Source organism: Astyanax mexicanus, chromosome 20, assembly GCF_023375975.1.
Source record: "Astyanax mexicanus isolate ESR-SI-001 chromosome 20, AstMex3_surface, whole genome shotgun sequence".
NCBI lineage: Eukaryota > Metazoa > Chordata > Actinopteri > Characiformes > Acestrorhamphidae > Astyanax > Astyanax mexicanus.
The window spans coordinates 36,204,434-36,230,043 of record NC_064427.1 but is presented as its reverse complement, the minus strand read 5'-3'; the positions used below and the strand labels follow the sequence as shown (position 1 = coordinate 36,230,043).

At 39.4% G+C, this 25,610-nt stretch overlaps 1 protein-coding gene across 1 annotated transcript in view; it reads left to right on the top strand.

Annotated features, from left to right (window-relative positions):
* Positions 1-25,610, top strand: part of LOC103030555 (protocadherin Fat 3) — a 179,299-nt gene that overhangs the window by 140,462 nt on the left and 13,227 nt on the right. Inside the window, exons 24-28 of the mRNA XM_049468961.1 lie at positions 5,702-6,179; positions 7,369-7,522; positions 12,862-13,646; positions 18,076-18,174; positions 22,323-22,382. Coding sequence (XP_049324918.1) covers positions 5,702-6,179; positions 7,369-7,522; positions 12,862-13,646; positions 18,076-18,174; positions 22,323-22,382 — 1,576 coding nt within the window. The remainder of the gene's footprint in view (positions 1-5,701; positions 6,180-7,368; positions 7,523-12,861; positions 13,647-18,075; positions 18,175-22,322; positions 22,383-25,610) is intronic.

Sequence of the window (25,610 nt, the reverse complement as noted above, 5' to 3'; positions counted from 1 at the left end):
GGCGACAAATAAGACGTTAAATAAAGCTAAGCTAAGTAAACAAAACTGTAATAAAAAAACTTTTTTTTAAAGATAAAAAAAAAAAATTTAAAAAGTTTTTTTTTCAGGCCGATCTGATTTACCGAGACGGCTCTGTTGTCTGTGACTGAAGCGTTGAAAACTGCCAGAGCTGCAGGTCAGTCCTCAGTGCTCGTTCTGCCGGACCTCTCGGCCGCATTTGACACAGTCAACCATGACTTCCTCCTAACTATACTCTCAAATATGGGGATCGCAGACAATGTGCTGTCATGGTTCAGATCGTACCTCACTGGGCGCTCGTTCAAGGTGTCGTGGCAAGGACAGCTGTCCTCAGCCCGCTCCTTATCCACTGGGGTTCCCCAAGGTTCGGTACTGGGACCCCTTCTCTTCTCCATATACACCACCTCTCTAGGTCAGGTCATCCGCTCACACGGATTTTCCTACCATTGCTTTGCGGATGACACCCAGCTATACCTGTCGTTCTCACCTGAAGATCACTCAATCTCTGCACGGATATCACAGTGTCTCTCTGACATATCCTCATGGATGAAGGAGCATCACCTTCAATTAAATCTCTCAAAGACTGAACTTCTGGTCATACCAGCAAAACCATCTTTTCAACACAACTTCTCTATAAGTATCGACTCTCTCTCTCTCTCACCAACAAAGGTTGCTAGGAACCTGGGTGTTCTGGTCGATGACCAACTCTCCTTCACGCACCATGTGGCCTCAGTTGCTCGGTCCTGCCGCTTTGCGCTCTATAACATCCGAAAAATTAGACTGTTCTTGACGCAACAGGCCACCCAACTCCTGGTGCAAGCGGTCGTCATCTCACGCCTCGACTACTGCAATGCCCTGCTAACTGGCCTCCCGGCCTGTGTAGTAAAACCACTCCAGATGATCCAGAACGCAGCAGCACGTCTGGTCTTCAACCAGCCAAAACGGGCACATGTCACCCCGCTGCTCATTGAGCTCCATTGGCTACCAGTTGATGCTCGCATCAAATTCAAAGCTCTTACAATCGCCTACAAGGTGATGACAGAACAGGCTCCTTCCTACCTGCACTCGCTCCTGAAGGCTTACGCTACCTCCCGGCCGCTGCGCTCCTCCAGTGAACGTCGCCTCGCTTTGCCAAACATTCACACAAAGCAATCCAGACTGTTCTCATACAGAGTTCCCCAATGGTGGAACAAACTACCTTCCACTACCAGATCAGGAGAATCTCTCGCTATCTTTAATAAACTCCTGAAGACAGAGCTCTTCAAAGAGCACTTACTCTCTTAACACCTCTAACACACTAACTACTTCTAACCTCATTTCCTTCTTCCCCTCCTTCACTCCTCTATCCTATTATTCCCCTTTGACCTCCTTTTATCCCTATCCAAAGATGTTTTACCTTTAAACTTATTTTACATTGTACTTGACTATTGTAAGTCGCTTTGGACAAAAGCGTCTGCCAAATGTAATGTAATGTATGTCATAAAACAAGGCCTACATGTTAATCTATACAGATTTCTGCTAGTGATATACTCCCCTCTGAACGACAAAAGAGCTAGCACAGTTAGCGGCTAATGCTAAAGTTGCTCCAGCAGTGCTAGCCAAGGTTAGCGGCAAGCAGGCTGCAGGCTAATAATACTCACCTCTGAATGTCTAAAGAGCTAGCACTTAGTGCGGTTAGCAGGTAATGCTAATGCTGCTTCAGCAGTGCTAGCTGGGGTAGGCAGCAAGCAGGCTACAGGCCGATGATACTCACCTCTAAATGGCAAAAAAACCTAGAGCTTAGCATGGTTAGTGGCTAATGCTTATACTGATCCAGCAGTGCTAGCCGGGGTTGACAGCAGGCTACAGGCTGATAATACTCACCTCTGAATAGCTAAAGAACTAGCGCTTAGCACGGTAAGTGGCTAATGCTTAAACTGATCCAGCAGTGCTAGCCGGGCTTATGGCTAAAGAGCTAGCACTTAGGCTGTATTCGGAATGGCATACTACATACTACTCGCGTACTAAATCTGCCTAAAGCTAGTATGCAGTACGCAGTATGCGACCAAACTGAGAATCTGTAGTGCACTACAGGTACCCGGATGGTGTACTACTCCGCTCCGATTCTGCAGTGTGCATGGAGAGCTATCTTCGTGGTGTACTGCATCGCTCGCTTCAGAAAAAAAACAAGATGGAGGCGAGTGTGAGAGATTTTAAATTATGGAAATATATATATTTTTAAATTAAGGGAATTATTTTGGAAAGTATTGGCTCACCGCTGTCGAGACCCTCCGCTGCCTCGGCCGAGCGCTCTCCGCGGCCGGGACCCTCTGCTGTCGCGGCCGCGCGTTCTAGTGTGGTTAACAGGTAATGCTAATGCTAATCCAGCAGTGTTAGCCAGAGTAAGCAGCAGGCTACAGGCCGATAACACTCACCTCCGGATGGGGAAATAGCGGTTAGCGGTTAATGCTAATGCTACTCCAGCAACGGTGTTGGAGACCTAAACTGAAACTCCTGTATAACGCTGTCCTTCAGCGGAGTGACTTTACTGCTCCTTAAAACCAGACTGGTAAACTTCATACACTGGATTAAAAGGTGCACTGACGATTATTGTAAAAAATTAAAGGATTTTACGTGTGCCTTATACTGCAAAAAATACAGTACAGTGGTGTTAAAAAAGTATCTGCACCCCTACAGATTTCTTTTATTTTTGCTTTTTTATCATACTGATATTTTTCTGATTATCAAACAAACTTTTATATCAGATAACAATAACCTGAGTAAATATAAAAAGCACTTTTTAAAAGCTAATTTTATGTATTAAAGGAAAAAAAATGCAAACCATTCTCGCCCTGTGTGAAAAAGTATTTGCCCCTAAAACTAATAACTTATTTGTTCCCCCCTTAGCAGCAACAACTGCAATCAAGCTTTACTGATAACTAGCAACGAGTCTTTCACATCTCTGTGGAGGAATGTTGTGAGACCTTTAGTTCTTTAGATGTTGTTCTGGGTTCTTTTGTGACCTCCTGGATGAGTTGGTCATGCCCTTTTGGAGTCATTTCGGTAGGATTGTCATTCCTGGAAGGGTTCACCACTGTTCCATGTATTTTTCCATTTGTGAATAATAGCTCTCACCATGGTTTACTAGAGTCACAAAGCTTTAGAAATGACTTTGTGGCATTTTTCAGAATGATAGATCTTATTAACTTCATTTGAATGACTTTTATTTTAAATATTTTAAATTTTAAATAAAAAATGTGTTGTATAAACAACCTCCCAGCAGTTCGCACAACATCATGAGTTCATATTTTCCTGTTATCTCAGATACATTTTGTGACTACATACACACACACACACACACACACACACACCCTGTACATTTTATGCATTACTGCAGATAACCTAGTGCTAAAACTTCACCACAAGGAAATTTCTTGGCCATTAAAATTTTACGATTTCTATGAAATGGTAAAACACTACATATCCATATTCTTCTGGCTCTCTTTGTGTCCTTCACTCACAGACACATTCCCCCAGCAGCTCTAATACTCTCATTGCACAAGGACGAGTAAACTGCTGATGGGTTTGTTTTATACAGCGTCTGACAAAAAACACAGTTGATTTCTAAGTGAGTCGGACTGGAACAATCGATAACGGCGCAGAATTAAATTCAGGATGAGTCATCAGGTGGAGACTGAATGGAATTCCACTCCTACAACATTTCATTATTGTAGATGTGGCGAATGTCTTCAGTGGAGTCTGTTTTTCTTATTCTCTCTTTTTCCTCTTCTGTGCTGAGTAAATCGAATCATGCTTGTTTTCTAGAGTAGCCCTGCTGTGCGCAGTGTCTTCCTGGCCAAAAAATAAAAAAAATGCCACATGGATTTAACTAAGCAAATGATCTGGAGTTGCTGCAGTTGTAGGTCAGGTTTAGGTTCAGCAACAGTATGTGCTGAAAGAATGAGGTCAGCTGACTCTACCTGAATATACTGAATATAGACCAGGTTATTCCATCAATGGATTTTTTTCATGTTCATTCCAAGATGACAATGTCAGGATTCATGGGGCTGGAATTGTGAAAGAGTTCAGGGTTCAGGGAGCATGAGATCATCATTTTCACACATGGATTGAGAGAGAGTTCACCACAGAGTCCAGATCTTAACCTCATTGAGAATCTTTGGGATGTGCTGGATGGAGAAGAGCTGCTTTGTGCAGCGGTTGGTCAGACTCTACCATCATCAATGCTGCTGCAAGATCTTGGTGAAAAATTAATCCAGCAACACTGGATTAAAATAAATCTTGTTACATTGCAGAAGCTTATCAAGGTTATTTTTGTGGTGACTTTTTTTTTTTTTGGCCAGGCATATTATTATAATTATATTATTATTATTATAGAGTACAAATGATCAGGTATTACATAGGGTTTCAATTTGCATTATGACAAAGAGAGTAATTGTAGCACTGTTGTTACATTCTTTGGAAGTTCAAAATTATTTGTCACATGCATATTTATTAGTGGTGTCAATCGATTAGAAAAATGTAATCTGATTAATCAAAACACTATTCTGTGATTAACTGCGATTAATTATACTTGTTCTTTTTTAGTCGCAAGTTTTTTTTTTTTTTTTTTTTTTTTTTACCAGATATTTAAATGTAAATAAAAAAGAATGAATGTAAAAAATGTAAAATGCAATTCTATTTATATTAATATTTGGTGTCAATTATAATACTACTACATACATGTTTGTTTGAGGGGAGAAAAAAAAACAACATGGGGCGCTGGAATAAAGAATGCATAACAAATTGGATTAAGAAAACCTTTTTTTTACTTTATTGTAAACATTTCAGCTTGTTTGAAAGGATTTCTGAATTTCGAGCACGCTCTTACAGACAAAAGCTTACCTGAACACACCTCACTTGTAGACCACCACGCCCATCAGCGTGAATATATTCCTAAAATCCAAAGCTATTTTAAAGGCGTGGGCACAAAGTGTGAAAAAATACACTGTTCACAGGATGTAAGATAGCAATGAGCATTGCAATGTGCCTTGCGCAGGGTGTATGAGGATTCAAGGATTCAAGGAGACTAAAATAGTCTTAAAAGACCATCAAAAACGTTATGATGATGAAACTGGCTCTGATCAGGACTGGCCCAGAAAAGGAAGAGCAAGAGTTACTTTCGTTGCACAGGATAAGTTCATCAGAGTTACCAGCCTCAGAAACCATGAGTTAACAGCCACCTTAATGCTTTACAGAGTATTTTTTTTTTTTTTTTTTTTTTTTTTACTTTTAACTACATGATTCCTTATGTGTTTCTTCGGTATTCGGTATTCATTTACATTGTAGGGGAAAAAAAGTAGGAGTAAATGTTATGTGTATGTTAATCTGATGGAACGATGTTTAACAGATGATTAAAGGCTTTTCTGTGTTTATAATGGGTCATTTTAGTCTATTTAAATCAGCCTCAGCCTGTTTAAAACTCTGATTAGTTGGTTAATTAATACCAAGGATATATCCTTCCTTTATGAGCTGTTGGGTAAATATTCCAATTTTAAACTTTATTTTCAGCTTCATTCTAATACTCCAGCAAACAGTGCACTGTTTAATATCTTGTGCTATTCTAACAATTAGCTGTATAATACATCCACATGACTGTGTGTGTGTGTGTGTCTCTGTCTGTGTGTGTGTGTGTGTGTGTGTTCAGATTGCAGAGGGAAGGCTGTGGTTTCAGCTCGACTGTGACAACAGCCTGGACATCCTGGGAATTTCGGGCCGACCAATCAACGACGGCGTGTGGCACACGGTGACCCTGGAGCTGACCCGGAACTACACCCTGCTCTCTCTGGACGATAGCTACGTGGAGCGCCGGCGGGCCACGCGGGCCCCTGTCCACCTCTGGCCCCTGGCCGCCAACGGCTCGCTGTTCTTCGGGGCGCAGGTGGTGCGCGGACCGGTGTCGGCCGGAGGCGGGCAGGGACCCCCGCGCCCACGGGACGGCTTCCAGGGCTGCCTGGGCGCGGCCGTCCTGAACGGAAACGAGCTGCCGCTGCAGAACAAGAGGAGCCGCTACGCGGAGGTGGCAGCTCTCAGTGAGGTGAAGCTGGGATGTGTGCTGTACCCGGACCCCTGCCTTGGGACGCCCTGTCAGAATGGAGCTGCTTGTGCCAGCCTGCCATCTGGTGGTGAGATAGAGAGGAAGCATGCTACTGGTGCTGCTGCTGTTGTGTGTGTGTGTGTGTGTAGGTGTTAAACTGCTTTCAGTGTGTAATGAAGACAATAGCTGTGTTCATCACCAGTGAGCTTATGATACTTACCTGTGATATATATATATATATATATATATATATATATATATATATATATATTTTTTTTTTTTTTTTTTGTTTGTTTGTTTTTAAACATGATATATTCCCAATTTTCTCACATCCCCCCCCCCCCCCCCTAATTAAGCTAGCCCGATTGTCCCACCCATTCAAAATATTGCAATGCACACAACATTATGAGTAACATACCAGAGTTTAAAAGAGGACAAATTGTTGGTGAATATCTTGCTGGCGCATCTGTGACCAAGTTTTAAATTATGTTTTATTTATTTTAATGTTGATGATTATGGCTTACAGTTAATAAAAACCCAAAAGTCAATTTATCAGAATATTAGAATATTATATAAGACTGATGGGTACAGGCTCACTGCCCACTCTTCCAACAGTAACAATCAGTCTTATACAGTGTTGGGCACGTTACTTTAAAAAAATATTAATTAGTTATAGTTACTACTCCAAAAAAGCACATGCTTCCTCCAAAACATGTGAAGTCAGCCACCGATTCTTTTCGAGCTGCTGCTGATGCAGCGTTACCGAGCAGCATCACAGCACACTCGGAGGAAAGCGCAGCGGCTCGGTTGCGATACATCCGCTCACAGACGCCCTGTGCTGCAGACATCACCGAGTCATGTGGGGAGAGAGCGCCATCTACCCACCCGGAGGAAGCAGGGCCAATTTTGCTCCCTCTGAGCGCCGGCAGCTGGTGGCAAGGCTGCATGAGCGGGGGTTCGAACCTGCAATCTCCCGCTCATAGTGGCAGCGCTTTAGACCGCTGGCCCACTCGGCGCCCCCACAGGTTAGAGTTAAACTTGCCATGTGACAGGATTTTTTTTGAGCTTGCAGTAAAGAATAATTTTATTTCAATTTTTTTCTCCCCTCATTTTCTCCCATTCAGCATTAAGGATGTGTAGGATGTGCCCCACTCTCCTCAATCTCCTAGTTAACTTTCTACATTTTTTGGAAGTTAGTGTTGCTTTTAAACTCCTCAGTCTGTTCTGTGTGTGTATACCCGTCATGTGTTCTGACCATCAAACGTGTGACCCCACAGCGTTTTCCTGCAGCTGCCCCCCGCAGTACACCGGACCCCGCTGCGAGACAGAGGTCACGTCCTGCGTTCCCACGCCCTGTCAGAACGGAGGAGACTGTAAAGCAGTGGGCAGCACCTTCCTGTGTGGTTGCCCCAAAGGCTTCACTGGACTCATGTAAGTGGATCAGTTTTCACTAAACACACTCTACACTCTTTATGAACTCTTTATTAAATACAATGCTTAAAGTAGTGTGGAGTTATTATTAAAAGAACAATCAGTAATAAATACGAGCAAAGGTGTCAAATGGCAATACAATGGCAATTTCAAATTTGATTGGCTGAGAGGCGTTTTATGAGTGACACTATTAACAGATAATGCACAATAACCGAAGCTCTCCATGTAATACTCCACCAGATACAGGTAACCTAGCAACGATGCAGCGCTTACAAACCAAATACAAACCAAATGCGATGTCATTAACCACTAGGAGCAGCTAGATCCCATTGATACAGAGCAGAAAAGGCATGTCTCCAATAGGGAGCGCAGACAAAGACGTGCTACCACAAATAAATAAACCCAGCGATTCAAAAATACACATTATTACACACATTATGAGCCACCAATATCAGGTTAAGAGTTGTTATTATTAAAACAAAAGCTTAAGTGTATATATTTTCCAGTTTATATAGGGTTTTTTAAGCTGAATTTAAGGTGGACTCTTGTAGTATAATCGCAATAATACACTCGAGGTCCGTGCTATAACGTGTAATATTGTGTATATCAGGGTTTCTCAACCGGGGGGCCGCGGACCACCAGGGGGCCACAAAGCACCCTCTAGGAATCCTCAGGCTCATCCTCAGAGGAAGACAGTAGTCTGTAGTGAGCACTTTGAATCAGGGGGTCTCAAACTCGCGGCTCGTAACGATATTTTGTGGCCCCCGACTTGAAATCTAATTTTAATGTTAGTGTTAGTGCGGCGCGCACGCAAGAAACACGCATCCTCTCCCGTCCACCAGCAAAGCGCATCCTATTCATTTACATAGAGAGAGCCGCTGCATGAGAGCAGCCCCGCCCTCCGACAAAAAGTTCAGCTGTGTGTGAGAAAGGCACACACAGAACAGCGGCCTTTCAACCGCGGAGGAGAAGCTGAAAACGGATTTATAGAACTATAGATCACAGTGAGGTTGATAAAAAATCTTAAACTTATGATTGACTGCACCTGTTGCTTGATTTGAATTAAAAAATCGTCACAGATACACCCACACGGCGAGCCGAGTCATCAGGTGTTCTGTCGAGTTGTGCTACCCTGTCAAACCGTGCCACTCTTATGTGTATATTTAAAGGTAAAAATACAAAAGAAGCAAAATATTAGAGCATGTTTCCAGTAAGAAGTTCATGTACTATATTTGGAAAGCCTAAATCACTGTTTCAGGGTAAAGTTATGGTACCAAGAGAGTTTATTATACTCTGTTTTTTGGATATTGTATTATATATATATATATATATATATATATATTAATTCTCTGCGTTGCATTTACCCCAATCACAGATAGTGAGTAACATTGCACAAAGATTGGTATTCCACTGAGGTGCTCTAATTATACAGACACATCAGAGATGTGTGCCAAGCTCTAAATGATTGGCAGTCCTAATTGCTTTATGTGTAGTAAAATTCAGTCTATTCCACATAATTAGCTTGAGGCGAAAAAAAGCCAAAGATCGATTTTTTAAAGCTAAATCGTTTAGAATAATGATAAGGGCTGTTAACATTTGCATTTTTGATAGTCTAACGCAGTCTTTTGTTCACGTTCTGTCAGCAGTCAAACCATGCACCTCCCACACACACACACATAAATATGCGTACACACACTTACTCAGTAGATCTAATCCCTCAATTCAGTTTCATTTGCGCAATGCACATGTCCTGCTTATTCTTAATTAAGCTCCTCATAATGTCATTATGTCTGGATATAATTATTGATGGATATTGCATTAATTAGAGCTCAGTGATTGCATCCATAATAATGAGTGTGTGAACGTGGGCTGAGCAGGAAGTGCTTGTCCATTAGAGGGCAGCAGAGCAGTGTGTTTGTCTCTTTTCTTGTCGTTTTACACCATCACTAACAGTATTTACACTGTGTAGAATACAATCTGAAATACATGAAATAAAGTATTTTACATGATCAAATGCTTCACAGAAAAATGCTTATATTTGATTTAACTATCTATCTGGATATACAGCTCTGGTTTCTGAATCAGTTTCTCTGATTTTGCTATTTATAGGTTTATGTTTGAGTAAAATGAACATTGTTGTTTTATTCTAGAAACTACAGACAACATTTCTCCCAAATTCCAAGTAAAAATATTGTCATTTATATGAGCATTTATTAGCAGAAAATGAAAAATGGCTGAAAAAACAAACAAAAAAAATGCAGAGCTTTCAGACTTCAAATAATGCAAAGAAAACAAAAAAGTTCAGAGTTCAGAAATCAATATTTGGTGGAATAACCCTGTTTTTTATTCACAGTTTTTTATGCATCTTGGCATCATGTTCTCCTCCACCAGTCTTACACACTGCTTTTGGATAACTTTATGCTGCTTTACTCCTGGTGCAAACATTCAAGCAGTTCAGTTTGGTGGTTTGATGGTTTGTGATCATCCATCTTCCTCTTGATTATAATCCAGAGGTTTTTAATTTGGCAAAATCATTTCAGGTGGTCTCTTATTCTTTTTTTCAGAGCTGTATATATCCACACATTCAGCCTATAACAGTTTAGCTCCACCCTTTTTTTCTGAAGTTATAAGCAGTGTTTCAGTTTCCTGTATATACAAGGCACAAATCAGTCAGAACCATATCTTACCATTTTTACCTTAACGGCTTCAAAATCAGTGTGATGTAGAGGAGAATATATTAAATATATATTATAAATTATATACAGCAAAAAATGAGATGCAAGGTTTTAGGATGATAATATGACAGTGCATATTTATCTGTGTAAAGTCAAGTGTCTGTGTGTATGAATTTCTTACATGATGAAATTCAAGCTTCCTCTGTTGTAAAGCAGCAGTCTGGGAATTAATTAAACCCATTTACATATTTTTATTTGTGCGCTCATCGCAGATTGATCAGAATGTCAAGAATGTTTCAGTTCAGGGTTTTCAGTTGTTAAAAAAAAAAAAAAGTAAAATTATCAAGTATTAATCCATAAAGTTGAAAAACCATGCTGGGAATTTGTGTTTGCATATTTTGGCTTTATGAATTCATATATTTATAAGAGTTTTTGATCCTGTTGTTTACATCTAACTATTACAATATGAGCAAAATAATTATCGCTTCCAGGCAGGTTTATTTTTTCCTTTTCATATTACCCACCACAGCTTTAAACACCTCGGGCATTTTATATAAATCTTAGAAAAAAAAAAGAAAACTCTCTACCTTCTTTCTTATTTTTCAAAGCAATGAAAGAAGCATCATCTTTATGTTGTTTAGCTTTAGGTGAAGCAATTAAAATATGCTGTTTCTTTCTGTGGACATCTTTAAGTTGTTCTGAATGCAGTGAACTGCAAAAAAAGTATTTTTTTTATTTTTTTCACTCTTTCTCAAAGTAAAATATAATTGCCTTACATAAGTGTTTGGTGCTTTAAGTTATGCAGCATTGGAGCATATAATTACACGCTCTTGCATAGTAAATTTCCTTTAACTTTGTATCATTTTAATCAAAAGTTTGAAACTTTCCGTCCACTTTTTGAACTTTTTTTCTTCTTATCACTTCACTTATATCTGCTGCTTAGAAATTCTCTTGACCGCAGATAATTAAAAGGAAATATTATGCTGTGTGTGTGTGTGTTGTGGTTGGGCGCAGTGGGAGGATTTTCATTTATTTATTAATTTATTTATTTTGTATCGCAAATTACAAAACATGCAATTCTGAAACATTAAGCCCCCTGGTGGAGCGTCTCTTCTGGAGCCTAAAAGAGCTTAGATAATGAGAAAAAATGAAAGGATGGGACAGTCTGAGCATGCAGCTGATAGCAGACACACTCGCATCTCTCTCTCTCTCTCGCTCGCTCTCTCTCTCTCTCTCTCTCGCTCGCTCTCTCAGGCCTGGGCAGTATGATTAGCCTTTCGGTGACCAGCAGTCTCTATCTAAGGGCTCAAATGTTCTTTCTGAATTGGCTGCTAGCCTAAGGTCTGGACATCTTTTTCCGAAAATACACTAAATGGTGCGAAAATAGTTACACGAAAAAAGGCTGTGTTGGATTGCAATGCTTATTGCTTATTAGAAATGGAGATAAAGCTGATTTTATTGAGCTACTCATGCAGAAGAGGTGTGTAACATACAGGGCTCTCAATTTTTGAAGTTTGGTGGGAGTGAGATTGGGGGGCAGGTGGTGTTGGATGTGCGCTGTTCCTTTTCCAGACAAACCAAGTCTTCCTGAAGCTGCGGGAGTCTCCCGCATTTCGGTAGTGGCTCCCTGATGCCCGCGAGTCACATATAATCTCCCTGAATTCAGAACGAGCGCCCCAAACGCGCACACAGGCCACAGACTTTTATTCTCTAATCGCGTGTGGGAAGGAGAGAGAGAAAACAGAGAGGGTTCTGATTGGCCTGTTCTCTGCAAAGAGTCTGTGAGACAGCCAATCAGTTTTTAGTGTGGGCGGGCAGTGTTTTCCCCCCCTCCGGACGGGAATTGTTCAGTGAGTGAGAGAAAGCAGATCATGGCGGAAGCAGGGAAAGCAGAGGCAGGGTCTTCCAAAAAGAAAAAATATAAAACTCATTTCACCTCTGAATACTCTAAATTTAATTTTAAAAAAAAGTAAAATCAATGAAAATAAAAGTAAAGTTTCGTTATCCTTTGGTGTGTTTGCAAGTGTTTTTTGTTCTGTATTTTTTGGACGGGGGGGTGGGGTAACCTCCCTGAAATCAACTTTTGCAACCTGGGATGTCTGCTTTTCAGTTGTTCAACGGGTGGGGGGGGGGGGGGGGGGGGTTGGGATTGGGTGCGCGCAGTTCTTCAGTTGTTCAATGGGGGGGGGGGGGGTATCAGACAGTTCTTCGCGCCTGAGACTCTGGCTGAAACTCCACCCACTTTGACTAGGTCTGCCTAACAACAGAGCGATCTATATTCTGATTGGCTCAACGAGAGTACATTATAATATACAGGCGATGGATTGTCAAGCATGACAAATACCATGTGTGGCGTGTGAGCGTGTGAACTCGCTGAGGTGCGTGTGTCACACACTCAAAGCGTGAGACTTATGAACACTGAACATACGTGTAACACAGCATTCCAGATCTCTAGCATGGAGTTGTAGAGGTTCCTAATTGTGTTCTGTGATAATCCGATAATGCAATAATCTGCAAATAGCGCGTCCAATAGCACTCCACACATTTAGGTAATAGTACCATGGCACTTAAGTAACGTGTACTGGTCTCAAGAATTGTGAAGAACTTTCTGTACTTCGTTCAAGTACTAATTTGCTCTCCTCTATCTCTCTCTCTGACCCGCAGATGCGACGAGGACGTGAACGAGTGTGAGAGGGAAGAATGTGAAAATGGAGGCTTGTGTGTGAACACGTTCGGTGCTTTTTACTGCAACTGCACGGCAGGCTTCGAGGGTCAGTTCTGCGGTCAGTCGTCTTCTCAGGACGGCTCAGATCTTCAGGCGGAGGCTCTGTCGTACGTGGGGCCGGGGGAAATAATCGGCATCGGCGTGCTGCTGTTCGTGGTGCTGGTGCTGCTGACCCTGCTGGCTGCTTTCCGTAAGAAGGTGCTGCGTAAAGACTGGGCCAGAGGTGAGGCTGTGGGCATCTCTACAGAAATGGGCTACAAGGGCGCAGAAGGAATCGAGTTTAAAGCAGTGCGGGTTAGTGGTGCCGGTCTTTATAACAGCGAGGGCACGGGAGGACCCCCGCAGGTCATGGTGCGTCCCACCGCCTACACTTTACCCCGATGCCACGGGAACTCGGACGATAAAACAGAAGGAATCGGAGGTCTGGCCACACTGTCCTGCCCTCCGCAACTCAGCACCTTCGGGACGGACGCGTCGCACATCCTGGGGGTCCCGCGGAGGGGCGTGGCTGTGTGCAGCGTGGCACCGAATCTGCCCCCATCGCTGCCGGTCCGCCCCGCTGAACGCAGCCCTATTAGCAAACCCCCCTGGGAGGAAGATGAGGAGGATGAGGATGATGAAGACGAGGACGATGAAAATGACAATGAGGTGCAGGAAGCCCGAGCTCTGGAGTGGGAGGATAGAGGTTATCAGGCTGACGGAGAGGAAGTGGACACGACACGAGGTAATAGCTTAAACACACACAGACGTTGATGAGCCAAAACATTAAGATCACTCATGTACAGTGCCTTGTAAAAGTATTCATACCCCTTGAACTTGTATTTTATGGAGATTTTAAGTGATAGACAGACACAAAGTTGCACAAAGTAATTGTGAAGTGGAACGAAAAAAAAAAAAACATGGTTTGAACATTTTAATCAAATAAAAAATCTGAAAAATGTGATGTGATGTGTAAGTATCAATACTACTACGTTTACTGCAATTACAGCTGTAGGTCTTTTGGTGTATGTTTCTACCACATTTGCACATTTTTGCCTTACAGATTTCTTTGGTTTTTGCTTTTTTGTCATGCTGATATTTTTCTAAACTTTACTATAAATAACCTAAATATAACCTAAGTAAATATAAAAAGTATTTTTTTTAATTATATTTTTATTTAATAAAGGTAAAAAACTATCCAAACCAGTCTAGTCACCTGTGTGAAAAATACATTTAATAATGTGGTTCATACCCCTTGCAATTGTCAAATTTTGTCACCTTGCAATCACAAACTTGTATGCATATTATTTAATTTTTTGATTTTATTTTAAGTGGTAGACCAACACAAAGTAGCACATAATTGTGAAGCGGAACAAAAAATATGGTTTGAGCATTTTAATCAAATATGATTCAAATTTGATGTGCTTTGATGTGTTTCAGTACTTAGTAGTAAGTCTTTTGGGGTATGTTTTTACCAGAATTGCACATCTAGAGACTAAGATTTTGTCCATTCTTTTTAGCAAAATAGCTCAAGCTCAGTCAGCTTGGATGGAGAGCATCTGTAAAAAAACAAACTTCCATTTCAGATTTGTGGAGTGCACAAATTATAGTTGTCCTGTGGACAGATTCTCTCACCTGAGCTGTGGATCTCTGCAGCTCCTCCAGAGTGACCATGGGCCTCTTGACTGCTTCTCTGATCAATACTCTCCTTGCTTGATCTGTCAGTTTAGGTATTTTTTGGATGATGATTTAACAGAGTTCTTTGGGATGTTTAAAGTTTGGGATTTGTTTTTATAACCTTACCATGATTTAAACTTCTGCACAACTTTATCTCTGTTTTCTAATAGACCACTGAGGTCGTCACAGAACAGGTGTATTTATATTTATACTCTGACTAAATTACACACAGCTGGACTCTAGCAACTAATAAAGTGACTTCTGAAGGCAGTCGATTGCTCTGAATCCCCTGAATAAAATCCAATGCAAAGAGGGATGAATACTTCACGTCACACTTTTCAGATTTTTATTTGATAAAAAAAAAAAAAAAAAATATCATTTTTGTGTGTGCCTACATAAGTGGGCTCAGAAGCATCTAGACTGGTTCTTGGGGCGATAAAGAAGGTGACCTGGTGTGATAAGTCTAGGAGATAAAGGATTTTGATGGGAACATCTTGGTATCAAATATCACAGGGCATCTTCACAGGTCTTCTAAAATGAGTTTTTTTTTGTTTTGGCTGCATGCAGGTGACTGTTAGAATATTAATGCATGGTCTTAATGTTTAATGTTTTGGCTCATCACTATAAAAACACATATGCACACACACTTATCGCCGATAAAGCAGATGCTGCAATAAACAGAGACGGTGTGATTTTTTTTCTATGACTCACAAAGGGCTCGCTGTAATTCCCAGTGGCCAATTTAGACACCATTTATATGTATAGAGTTATACATGTTGTTCCCCATAGTCAGAGTGCGTTAATAAAAATACACCATATTTACCCAAATGCAAACAAATTTAGACTCAATAGCTTTTTTTCCGGTGTAACTAATGACAGAAGGAAGGCAGTTAGCATCCAACGCCACACCTTTATGTGACACATACAGATGCAGTATATGGACAAAAGTATTGAGACACCTGCTTATTATTAATTTCATTGTTTCTTCTGAAAGAAAAAGGCTATTACTTGTCTCTACAGCGCAGTGGAGGCTTTTTACTAGATTTTGGAGCATTGCTGAGGATTTGATTGCATTGTTAGTGAGATTCCTGCCATTAGATATGGTTCCAGTAGGTTCATAGTTTCAACCGTAGGGGTGGAGTCAACAAAGAAAAACTTAAAACTCATTATCATAATTTTGGCGAAAAAGAAGGCTTTTGTGTAACACTCACAAAAGTATTTTTTTAAGTTGTTCTAAGTTTCAGACATTGAGCCGTGTTAATCCCACAGTAATACAACACAACAGAAAAAATATTTCTATATGTGGGCATAAAGCTCTGAAAAAAGTCGATCTGTTTCTCTGATTTGTTGTTGGAGAAAAACTAACATTTGCTGTTTTATTTTATAACCTCCTGACAACATTTCTCCCAAATTCCAATTAAAAATATTGTCATTTAGAGCTTTTATTTGCAGAAAATGAGAAATGGCTGAAATAACCAAAAAGATGCAGAGCTTTTAGACCTCAAATAATACAAAAAAAACAAGTTCATATTTAGAAACAACAATACTAATATTTTAAGAGTTCTGAAATCAATATCTCCAGACTTAACTCCATTGAAAACCTCTGGAATATAATTAAGAGGATGATGGATGATCACAAGCCATCAAACCACCAAAATGAACTGCTTGAATTTTTACACCAGGAGTAAAGCAGCATAAAGTTATCCAAAAGCAGTGTGTAAGACTGGTGGAGGAGAACATGATGCTAAGATGCATGAAAAAACTGTGATTAAAAACCAGGGTTATTCCACCAAATATTGATTTCTGAATTCTTCCTGAGTTAAAACATTAGTATTGTTGTTTCTAAATGAATATGAACAAGTTTTCTTTGCATTATTTGTGGTCTGGAAGTTCTGCATTTTTTTTTCATTAATTAAAAAAATAAATATCTGTTCTGCAAATAAATGCTCTAAATGAGAATAGTTTTATTTGGAATTTGGGAGAAATGTTGTCTGTAGTTTATAGAATAAAACAACAATATTAATTCTACTCAAACATACACCTATAAATAGTAAAATCAGGGAAACAGATGATTTTAAAGTGGTCCCTTTATTTATTTTTTTTTTCAGAGATGTTTTTTGACAAATGTGAGATGGGCCATTGGGTTGTTTTAGGCCAGCAATGATTTTTTGCCTTAGAACCTGCAGTTCATTAAATGTTGTTCTGGGTTCTTTTGTGACCTCCTGGGTGAGTTGTCCATGCCCTTTTGGAATAATTTCGGTCTTTTCTGACCTTTAAGATTTTCCAGACTAATAGATGTCATTTTTTTCTTATCTGTTTTTTTTTTTATTTCTTCTGATTGCAGCATAATGTGTTACTTTTCGAGATCTTTTATCTGCTTCATGTTGTCAGACAGATTATATTTAAGTGATTACTTAATGCTACAGGTCAGGCCTGGCTGTAGTGAGTAGTGAAATTGAACTCATATTTCCAAAAGAGTGTGATTAATCACAGTTAATTTATGGTGGCGTAAACACTTTTTCAGAAAAGGCTAGATTGGTTTGGATCATAATTTAAAAAGTGCTTTTTATGTTTATTCAGGTTCTACTTAATTAAGTATGACAAAAATGCAAAAACAAAAGAAATTTGTACAGGGCAAATACTTTTTCACGCCCCTGTATATATATATTAAAAAGCACATTTTGTCTTTAAAAAAAAATTCCACATTATTTTTGGAACAGATAAGAGGAATCTAAAAGCAGGTATTTTACATTTTATTCAATTAGAAATCAAATATTGATGTCAACTTTTGTGTAACATATTTAATATCTATGGGATTTTAGTCTTACAGATACTGAATAATAAGCTAAGGGTTGATGCAGTTTAGATTTGAGTGTTATATTTGCTCTAAAAAAAGCAGAATTAGCTCTGTGTTAAAGCTTTAAGCTTTATGATTTTGTAGCTCATGGTCTTGTTTTTGTCTCTGCTTTTTATGGAAGAGAAATTGCCTTCGCTCTTCAGAATTGACCAGAGGTTTGTAAATTGTTTTGCAACAAAGCAGATTATAGTAATCAGAGCCATCTGCCGGGCTGCATCGTGGTGGCGCTAGAAATAGGCCAAAGAGGAGCCGTTTCTGTGTGAAATATTGACGGGAGGTGTTTAGGTAGACAGCGCTCAGGCAGGGCGAGAGCTAGAGCCAGGCTTTTATTTAAGCTTTATTTAACCAGGAAAAAGTTTCAGGGTTTTAAGGTTGTTTAAAGCACAGCGTCTTCCAGTATCAGGACTGTTTACAGTGCAACATGTTGGAGTGGTGGGATTAATGACTGCTGGTGATGAATTGCTTGGTCAGTGAGGTTTTCTTGTCTTTATATAAAATAAAAAATAGAGCACAAACTAATTGTGTGTGTAAATCACAGTCTAAGTTTAAGTTTAAATGTCTCCCAGCTTTTTAATGTGCGTGTCTGTGTGTGTGTGTGTGTGTGTGTGTAACCTGTAACCTGTTTTTCTCTCTTCTGTAGAACGTGGTCGTGGTGTGGAGGAGGCCACCTATTTTTCAGACAGCAGTACCAGCGAGGCTCACACAGATTCGGTCAGATCCGACTCCTGCGACGACAACGGTGAGGCCTGCGAGAAACACTTCCAGCTCACACTGCTCACGACCCAACAAATCCCCCACACTGCAAAAAATCTATTGGCAAAAACTAGACAAAATATATGCAATTAAGACAAATGTATATTAAGACAAATATGTATATTAAGCAAAAAAATCTGCCAATTATCTTAGTAAATTATCTTAGTAAGACTACTTACAAAAAGCAAAGGCAAAGTCTCAAAATGAGTGAAGTAACACTTAAATCAAGCAAAAAAAATCACTGTTTTTGGACACAAGAATCAGAATAACTTGATTGCTGCTTGATTGTGCTTATTTTGAGTTTAAATTACTTTAAATAAGGTACAAATTCTAAGTAAGAATGATTCAGATAATTATCTCTAAAATAACCAAAATAAGCATAATAATAACACTTACACACAATGCTTAGTAAGACAAAAAGTCTTATCAGAGAAGAAAATAAGATTTATTGCCTTAAATTAAGAAAATTTCACTTGCTAAGATATAGTTTTTTGCAGTGCACAAGCCCCGGCACTCTAAATCCACATGGGTAGCGGGAACCTGGCCGTGAACGAGAGAAGAGTTCATGACATGAAACTGTAACTGTGACGACCTGGAGCATGGTGCAATTTGTCCTGCATCGAGGCACTAATCAGTCCATTAGTCAAACTGTTTGTTTAATGTCGTGCACTGAAGCAACGAAGCTAAAGCTAAAAAGTACAAACAGATATTCATACCTCACCACAGTAAGCATCATGCACAGATTATTTCATATGATTTGACTCTTGATTTGTATCAAATCATGACTCTCTGGGTGTAACTCAAAGATTCACGAGTCAAGTATTGAGTTTTTGTGTTGTGAAACTTGACTCAGGCCTGCGCGTTTACCGTGTTAAAACAAGCTACTCGGGACGAACCGCTAGTTTAACCACTAATTTATCTGCTAATGCTACTGCTACTGGAAATTTGGAAATCTAAGCTTAAATAAACGGAAACGCTTTACTCACCCAAATAAAGAGGAGTTTTCAGGAGATAAATTTGTGTAGATTAACATCCAGCACTCGATTGATTTAAAAAAGAAAAACAGGGCCACACCCCTGTTCCTTACCATTGTCACATAATCCAGTGCGCCTTATAGTGTGAAAAAGACAGTACATTTACATTTATGTTTTGATTGAAATGCTCGGTAATAGAGGCCACCACGCTACATAATCGGTACCAGGTACAGTATCATTACAGTAATAGTATTTGAAAGCATAACTGGTTGAACACATGGCCGCTGCACTGTTCTCCTGTACAGCAGCCTGACCCATTATTCATCTCCATATCTCCATATGCACTTCTTGTTCCTCCAAGTCATAACAGGAAGATTGATGCTGACGGCCAGAGCATTTCCACTATGCATTTTGCAGCCAATCACGTCGCTTTCCATACTTTAAATCACGTCGGCCTGATGCAGTTCTCTGCAATAGGGTGAACTAATTTGGGAAATGTGTTCATTTGAGAGATTTATTATGGTTATTATAGTTATTGATGCTGATACTGGGCAGTGGATGCGGTGTGGTGGGGTTTGTACTGAAAGTGCTGGATTGTTAGTCAGGTTTATGTAATGACATGGTTGATTTGTTTGCTAAATTTAATGCAGACGAGTGTTTACTCGTCTGTTTGTTGGTTTGTTTGTTTGCTTGCCTCTGGGGTCGAGGGGTCAAAAGATAGTCATCACTTATGCATCAAATGCTTGAGTCACAGTGGCCACTTCCCCTGGGGTGACGCACTGATTGATGCACACACACAAACACACACACACACCGGGGATCTGCAGTGTTGGTCTTTTGGCCGCATGTGCCACTAAAAATCGTGCTGTGATAACAGAGCCATGTGTGCACAAACCTCTGACCTATTGAAAGAGCAGAAATCCATCAGTGATATGTTATATAATGCATGTTAATGCAGAATGTATTTTAATGGTATAATAATCCATCATTTTCAATCTATTTTCTACCTGCTGCTGCATCTGCGCAATACCATTATATCATGGAACAAAAAAAAAAATACTCTGTTTCTCTGTATACTAAACAACGGGAAAGACCAAAAACATGCCTCTAATAACAGATTCACACTATACTCCAGTTTTTCAGTCGCTTGGAGGCAAATCAGGGATCCCTCAGCGCTTGCACAGTCGCGTAGTGTGAACTTCTGAAAGACAATTGCCGAGCCGTCGCTGACTGATCGCTGACCAGTCACAAATGCCTGGCAAATATTTGGCATGCTAGATATATGATCCAGTCGGCGACTGGGAGTCAAAAGCAGTGGCTCCCCACAGCCAATGGAATTACAGAGAAAGAGAGAACCACAGGTCCAAAACATATCCCCTGCATTACCAGAGGCATTTATATAGCACTCCTGCGGAGCTCAGCTACTGTCTTGCAGAGCTCCACAAGCCAGTAACTGAGCTCCGCAGGACAATAGATGAACTCCGCAGGACAATAGATGAACTCCGCAACAGTAGCTGAGCTACGCAGGACAATAGATGAACTCCGCAGGACAATAGATGAACTCCGCAGGACAATAGATGAACTCCGCAACAGTAGCTGAGCTACGCAGGACAATAGATGAACTCCGCAGGGCAATAGATGAACGCCGCAGGACAATAGATGAACTCCGCAACAGTAACTGAGCTCCGCAGGGCAATAGATGAACGCCGCAGGACAATAGATGAACTCCGCAACAGTAGCTGAGCTACGCAGGACAATAGATGAACTCCGCGAGGTGGTTAAAAAGCTTTACGAAACAGTAGCTGAGCTCCGCGGGACAGAAGATGAACTCCGCAGGACAATAGATGAACTCCGCGAGACAGTTAAAAAGCTCTACGAAACAGTAGCTGAGCTCCGCGGAACAGTAGATGAACTCCGCAGGACAATAGATGAACCCTGCAACAGTAGCTGAGCTACGCAGGACAATAGATGAACTCCGCAGGACAATAGATGAACTCCGCGAGACAGTTAAAAAGCTCTACGAAACAGTAGTTGAGCTCCGCGGGACAGTAGATGAACTCCGCAGGACAATAGATGAACTCCGTAACAGTAGCTGAGCTCCACGGGGGCGTGTAGTGTGGTGTTACGGTGTTTGTTGTAAAGTATGGAGGATGAAGAAAAAGAAATCCAACCGATTTGAAAGAATTGGAAAAAATCGAATCGAGACCCCAAGAATCGATTCTGAATTGAATTGTGTGATTCCCAAAGATTCACAGCCCTAATAGAAATGTAGAAATTACTATTTTGAGAAGCGTTTATTTATTATACTTTTCTGTTCTAATGGTAGGACAACTCTTAAGAATGATTGTTGGCATTATCATCATTTCACTCCAGATGTGAGCAGATAGGGGTTAGACTGGGAAATGCTGGAGTATTATTTTAACTGCTTGCAGAAAGACAAACGTGATATCTGCGCTCTAATCAGCTCTAATAAATACGGTTTGAGTTAAGGACTGGAGGGAACCCGAGGCTGCGATGTGCGCTACTGAACGTCTTCACTGCTCATTAGTGCTGGTGCTCGTACCAAAAAGTGCCAGCCTACAGCATAGAGCTCACACACACTCACACACACTCTCACACACACTCACACACTCACAGCCTCGCTCAGACACCCGCATAATACAATTAGAGTCTTAGTCATAGCAAACTAATTATGCCATTCACCTAATTAAGATGACTTAAGTGTATGATCTTTCCTAGAAATGGGAGGATTAGCGATAACACTGCTTCTGAAACAAAACAAAAAAAACAAAAAAGAAAAAGACGGCGAGGTCACAATAGGTCAAAACGGTAATTATGCTCTATCTTCGCTTCAGTGCATGACATTATCCTCTCCAAATATGATTGCCGCCATGACTCAGTGTGGGAAAAGTGACGGTGTAATACAAAACATTCACACAGATTTGAAGCGCATTGTCATTTTCCACTTGTTTCTACATTTTTTTTTTTAAACGTTTAAATGGATTTCATAACATCGCCGCGTTCAGAAGAGATAGAGGGTTTCCTGTGAATCACAATGAAAAGGTCAACTTGCCTGTTTGACAGATATACTCAAGTGTAATAATTCAGTCCTTTGTTGTCTGACGCTGTGCCATTCTTTTTTTCCTCGCCCTCAAATTAGCCTCCATCGTGACGGTCATACGGCTGGTCAACGACGCGGTGGACAGCATTGAAAATGAAGGTATGACTCGAGCTGCATTTTAAAGCTGCTCACTCTCCTTTCAGAAAAAAAGAAAGGACAGAACACCTGCTGTACATGAAAGCCAATTTCAACCCCTTGACAGTTCCTTCAAGGATACGTTTTTGACATTGTCAAATTATGAAGGTGCTGCGAAGTGACTGAAGTGTTGCGTGAATAAAACTGGATTGGAATGTGGTAAAAACCACAAAAGAGTGAGGATATGAACTTCAACTGAAGAAGCACTTAAAGTGTGAACACACTATACTGTTATGTACTTGTTCAGAAGTTTGGAGCCATTGATTTTCATAAAATAAAATAAATTAAAATAAATATAATCAAATTTGTAAAAAAAAAAAAAAAACACTGCATCAATTTATTGTAACTATATATCGTTGCTGTCCAATGAAAAACACTTATCTCCATTTTTGTTGATTTTTAGTTTACTACACTGCAAAAAACTCAATCTTAGCAAGTGAAATTTTCTCAATTTAAGGCAATAAATCTTATTTTCTTCTCTGATAAGACTTTTTGTCTTACTAAGCATTGTGTAAGTGTTAGATTATTTTTCTTATTTTAGAGATAAATATCTTAATCATTCTTACTTAGAATTTGTACCTTATTTTAAGTCATTTGAACTCAAAATTAAAAAACTGACTTTTTTTGCTTAATTTACATGTAACTTCACTCATTTTGAGACTTTGCCATTGCTTTTTGTAAGAAATTTTACTAAGAAAATTTTGCTTACCCCATTAGCACATTTTTTTGCTTAATATACATATATTTGTCTTAATTTGCATATATTTTGTCTAGTTTTTGCCAATGTACATAGTTTTTGCAGTGTACATAATTTGAACAGACAAACTGTCCCTTACACTGTAACAAAATTTCTCGATGAACAGACCAATAGAAACTCTTTAAAATGACCTGAAATAAACTATTTTTACATTAACTTCCATTTGAAAGTTTACAAGGTTTTTTCTCTCTCCTGTAAAGTTGCTGTTTTGGAGATGAGTGTTTTTCATTGGACAGCGACGATATACAAATTCTACCCAAACAATTACAGAACTCACTCATTAGGACTCCTTCCATCAATAGTACATCAGTAGTGCCCCAAAACTAGGAGGGAAGGAAACTAGCCCATCCTCTGAAACATGTGAAATCAGCCACTGTCTCTTTTCCAACTGCCTCTAATGTAGCATTACTAGGCTGACAGCACACTCTGAGGAAAGCGCAGCTCCCCAGCTCTGATTCATCAGCTAACAGAAGCCTGTGTTATAATAGGAGAGAGAGCAACATCTACCCTGTCAGAGAGATCATGGCCAATTTCGCTTTCTCAGACTCCGGCTGCTGATGGCAAGAAACGTGATCCATGCGATGATTCCTTACTCTTAAACAGATTCATTCGGGAAATAACTAAAGCTAACATTAGGTTCATTACAACCAAATGATGAGTAGAGCTGTAAATGGGTTTTCATTATTTAAGATCCCTACTGTGAAAACAGCATGACCAGCTCAAATTATAAACAAATATAATATAAAACAAATATTTCTATAAAGAAAGAACAAGATTAAAATTATTAACTGCCAGTTGATTACAGGCTTGGCAGATATTTGACAACAATACAATTAGTATGCAAATGAGACATCAAGTAATTAAACGTGCATACATTTGAATATTTATAAAAATGTATATTTTGGGTGATGTTTGCAAGAGAGAAATGACTTACAGAACAGATTGTTTGTATTTAATCCAGAAAACACTATTTGCTTATAGTAATACAGCAGATCATTTTGTAGCTCATAATCTAATATAAATCCAGCTATTAGCACTTAATTAAGACGCTCTTCTGTAATACACTTTTAAGTGTGTTGAGGAATGTAAATACAATAGCAGTCAAAAGTTTGGACACATCTTCTCATTTAGGGTTTCGTATAATTTTTTCACCTACATTGTAAATGAACACATAAGGAATCTTTTAGTAACTTAAAAGTGTTAAACAAACCAAAAAACTGCGTGAAGCATTCAGGTGGCTGTTGTCTGGGGTGCTGTTAACTTGGGGTTTCTGAGGCTGGGAACTCTGATGAATTTGTACTGTTCAACAGAGGTAACTCTTGGTCTTTCTTTTTCTTTACTGGGGTGGTCGTGATGATAATAAGGTTTTTGATGGTCTTTGCGACTGCACTCGAGGATACTTTCAAATTACTTGAAATTTCTTTCTTTTCTTAATTGAGTATTTCTTGCCATAACCTGGATTAGAACATTACTTAAATATTCACTTTTCACTGTATACCTGTAACTCTACCTCTTCACTACTTTACTTTAACTGATGCTCTCAAACACTTTATTAAGAGACAAGAAATTCAAGTCATTAACTCTTGATAAATTCAGCACAGCTGTTAACTGAAATCTGTCATCTAAACAAGAGGAGCTACTTTAAAAAATATATATATTAATCATATTCTGGTTTGTTTAACACCTTTTTGTTTATTTAATAATTCAATATGTTTTCTTCACAGTTTGGATGATGCAGATTATTTGTAAATAATGAAAAAACTATGAATTTAAATGTCTCCAACTTTTAATTGGTACTGTATATAATTTGATTACTGCAGGAATATAGATTTTTTGGTCTGAGTGTATAGAAAAAAGATTCAACACTAAATATAGAAACATACTGTTTCTGTGAATATGGCCATTACTACCTAATACTGTAGATTCTACACAAAACAAATATTTATTCTGATCGCTTATCAGATTTATGTACCAGGTGTGGATGGAGATAAAACTGATTTTTAGTAAACAGTCAGGTGTGAGTGGATGAAAACTGACAAAACACCATTAAGTCTCTAAAACAGATACATTTCTGTTGAGGTTTAAAATGGATTAACATTATTACAGTGATATTAGGCTGTGACCAGTTATCTGGACCATTTTTTAATAGTATTTTTTGTGAGGTTTGCAGTGTGTGGACTAAACAAAAAATAATAATACTCTAGCACAAATATTATACAATAATAATTACATAAATAATTAAATTCTACTAAACTGTCTAATAAAATAAAATATCAAGCAGCAAAACATATTTAAACCTATTAAAACCTATATCTAAAATCCGCTTGTGTGGTTCTAATGTACACTCTGAGCAAGATGCGCCTCGACGCCCACTGCTATCTTACACCCTGCCATCATCATCCTCTATTTTTACGCCTTGCACCTGCATCGTTAAA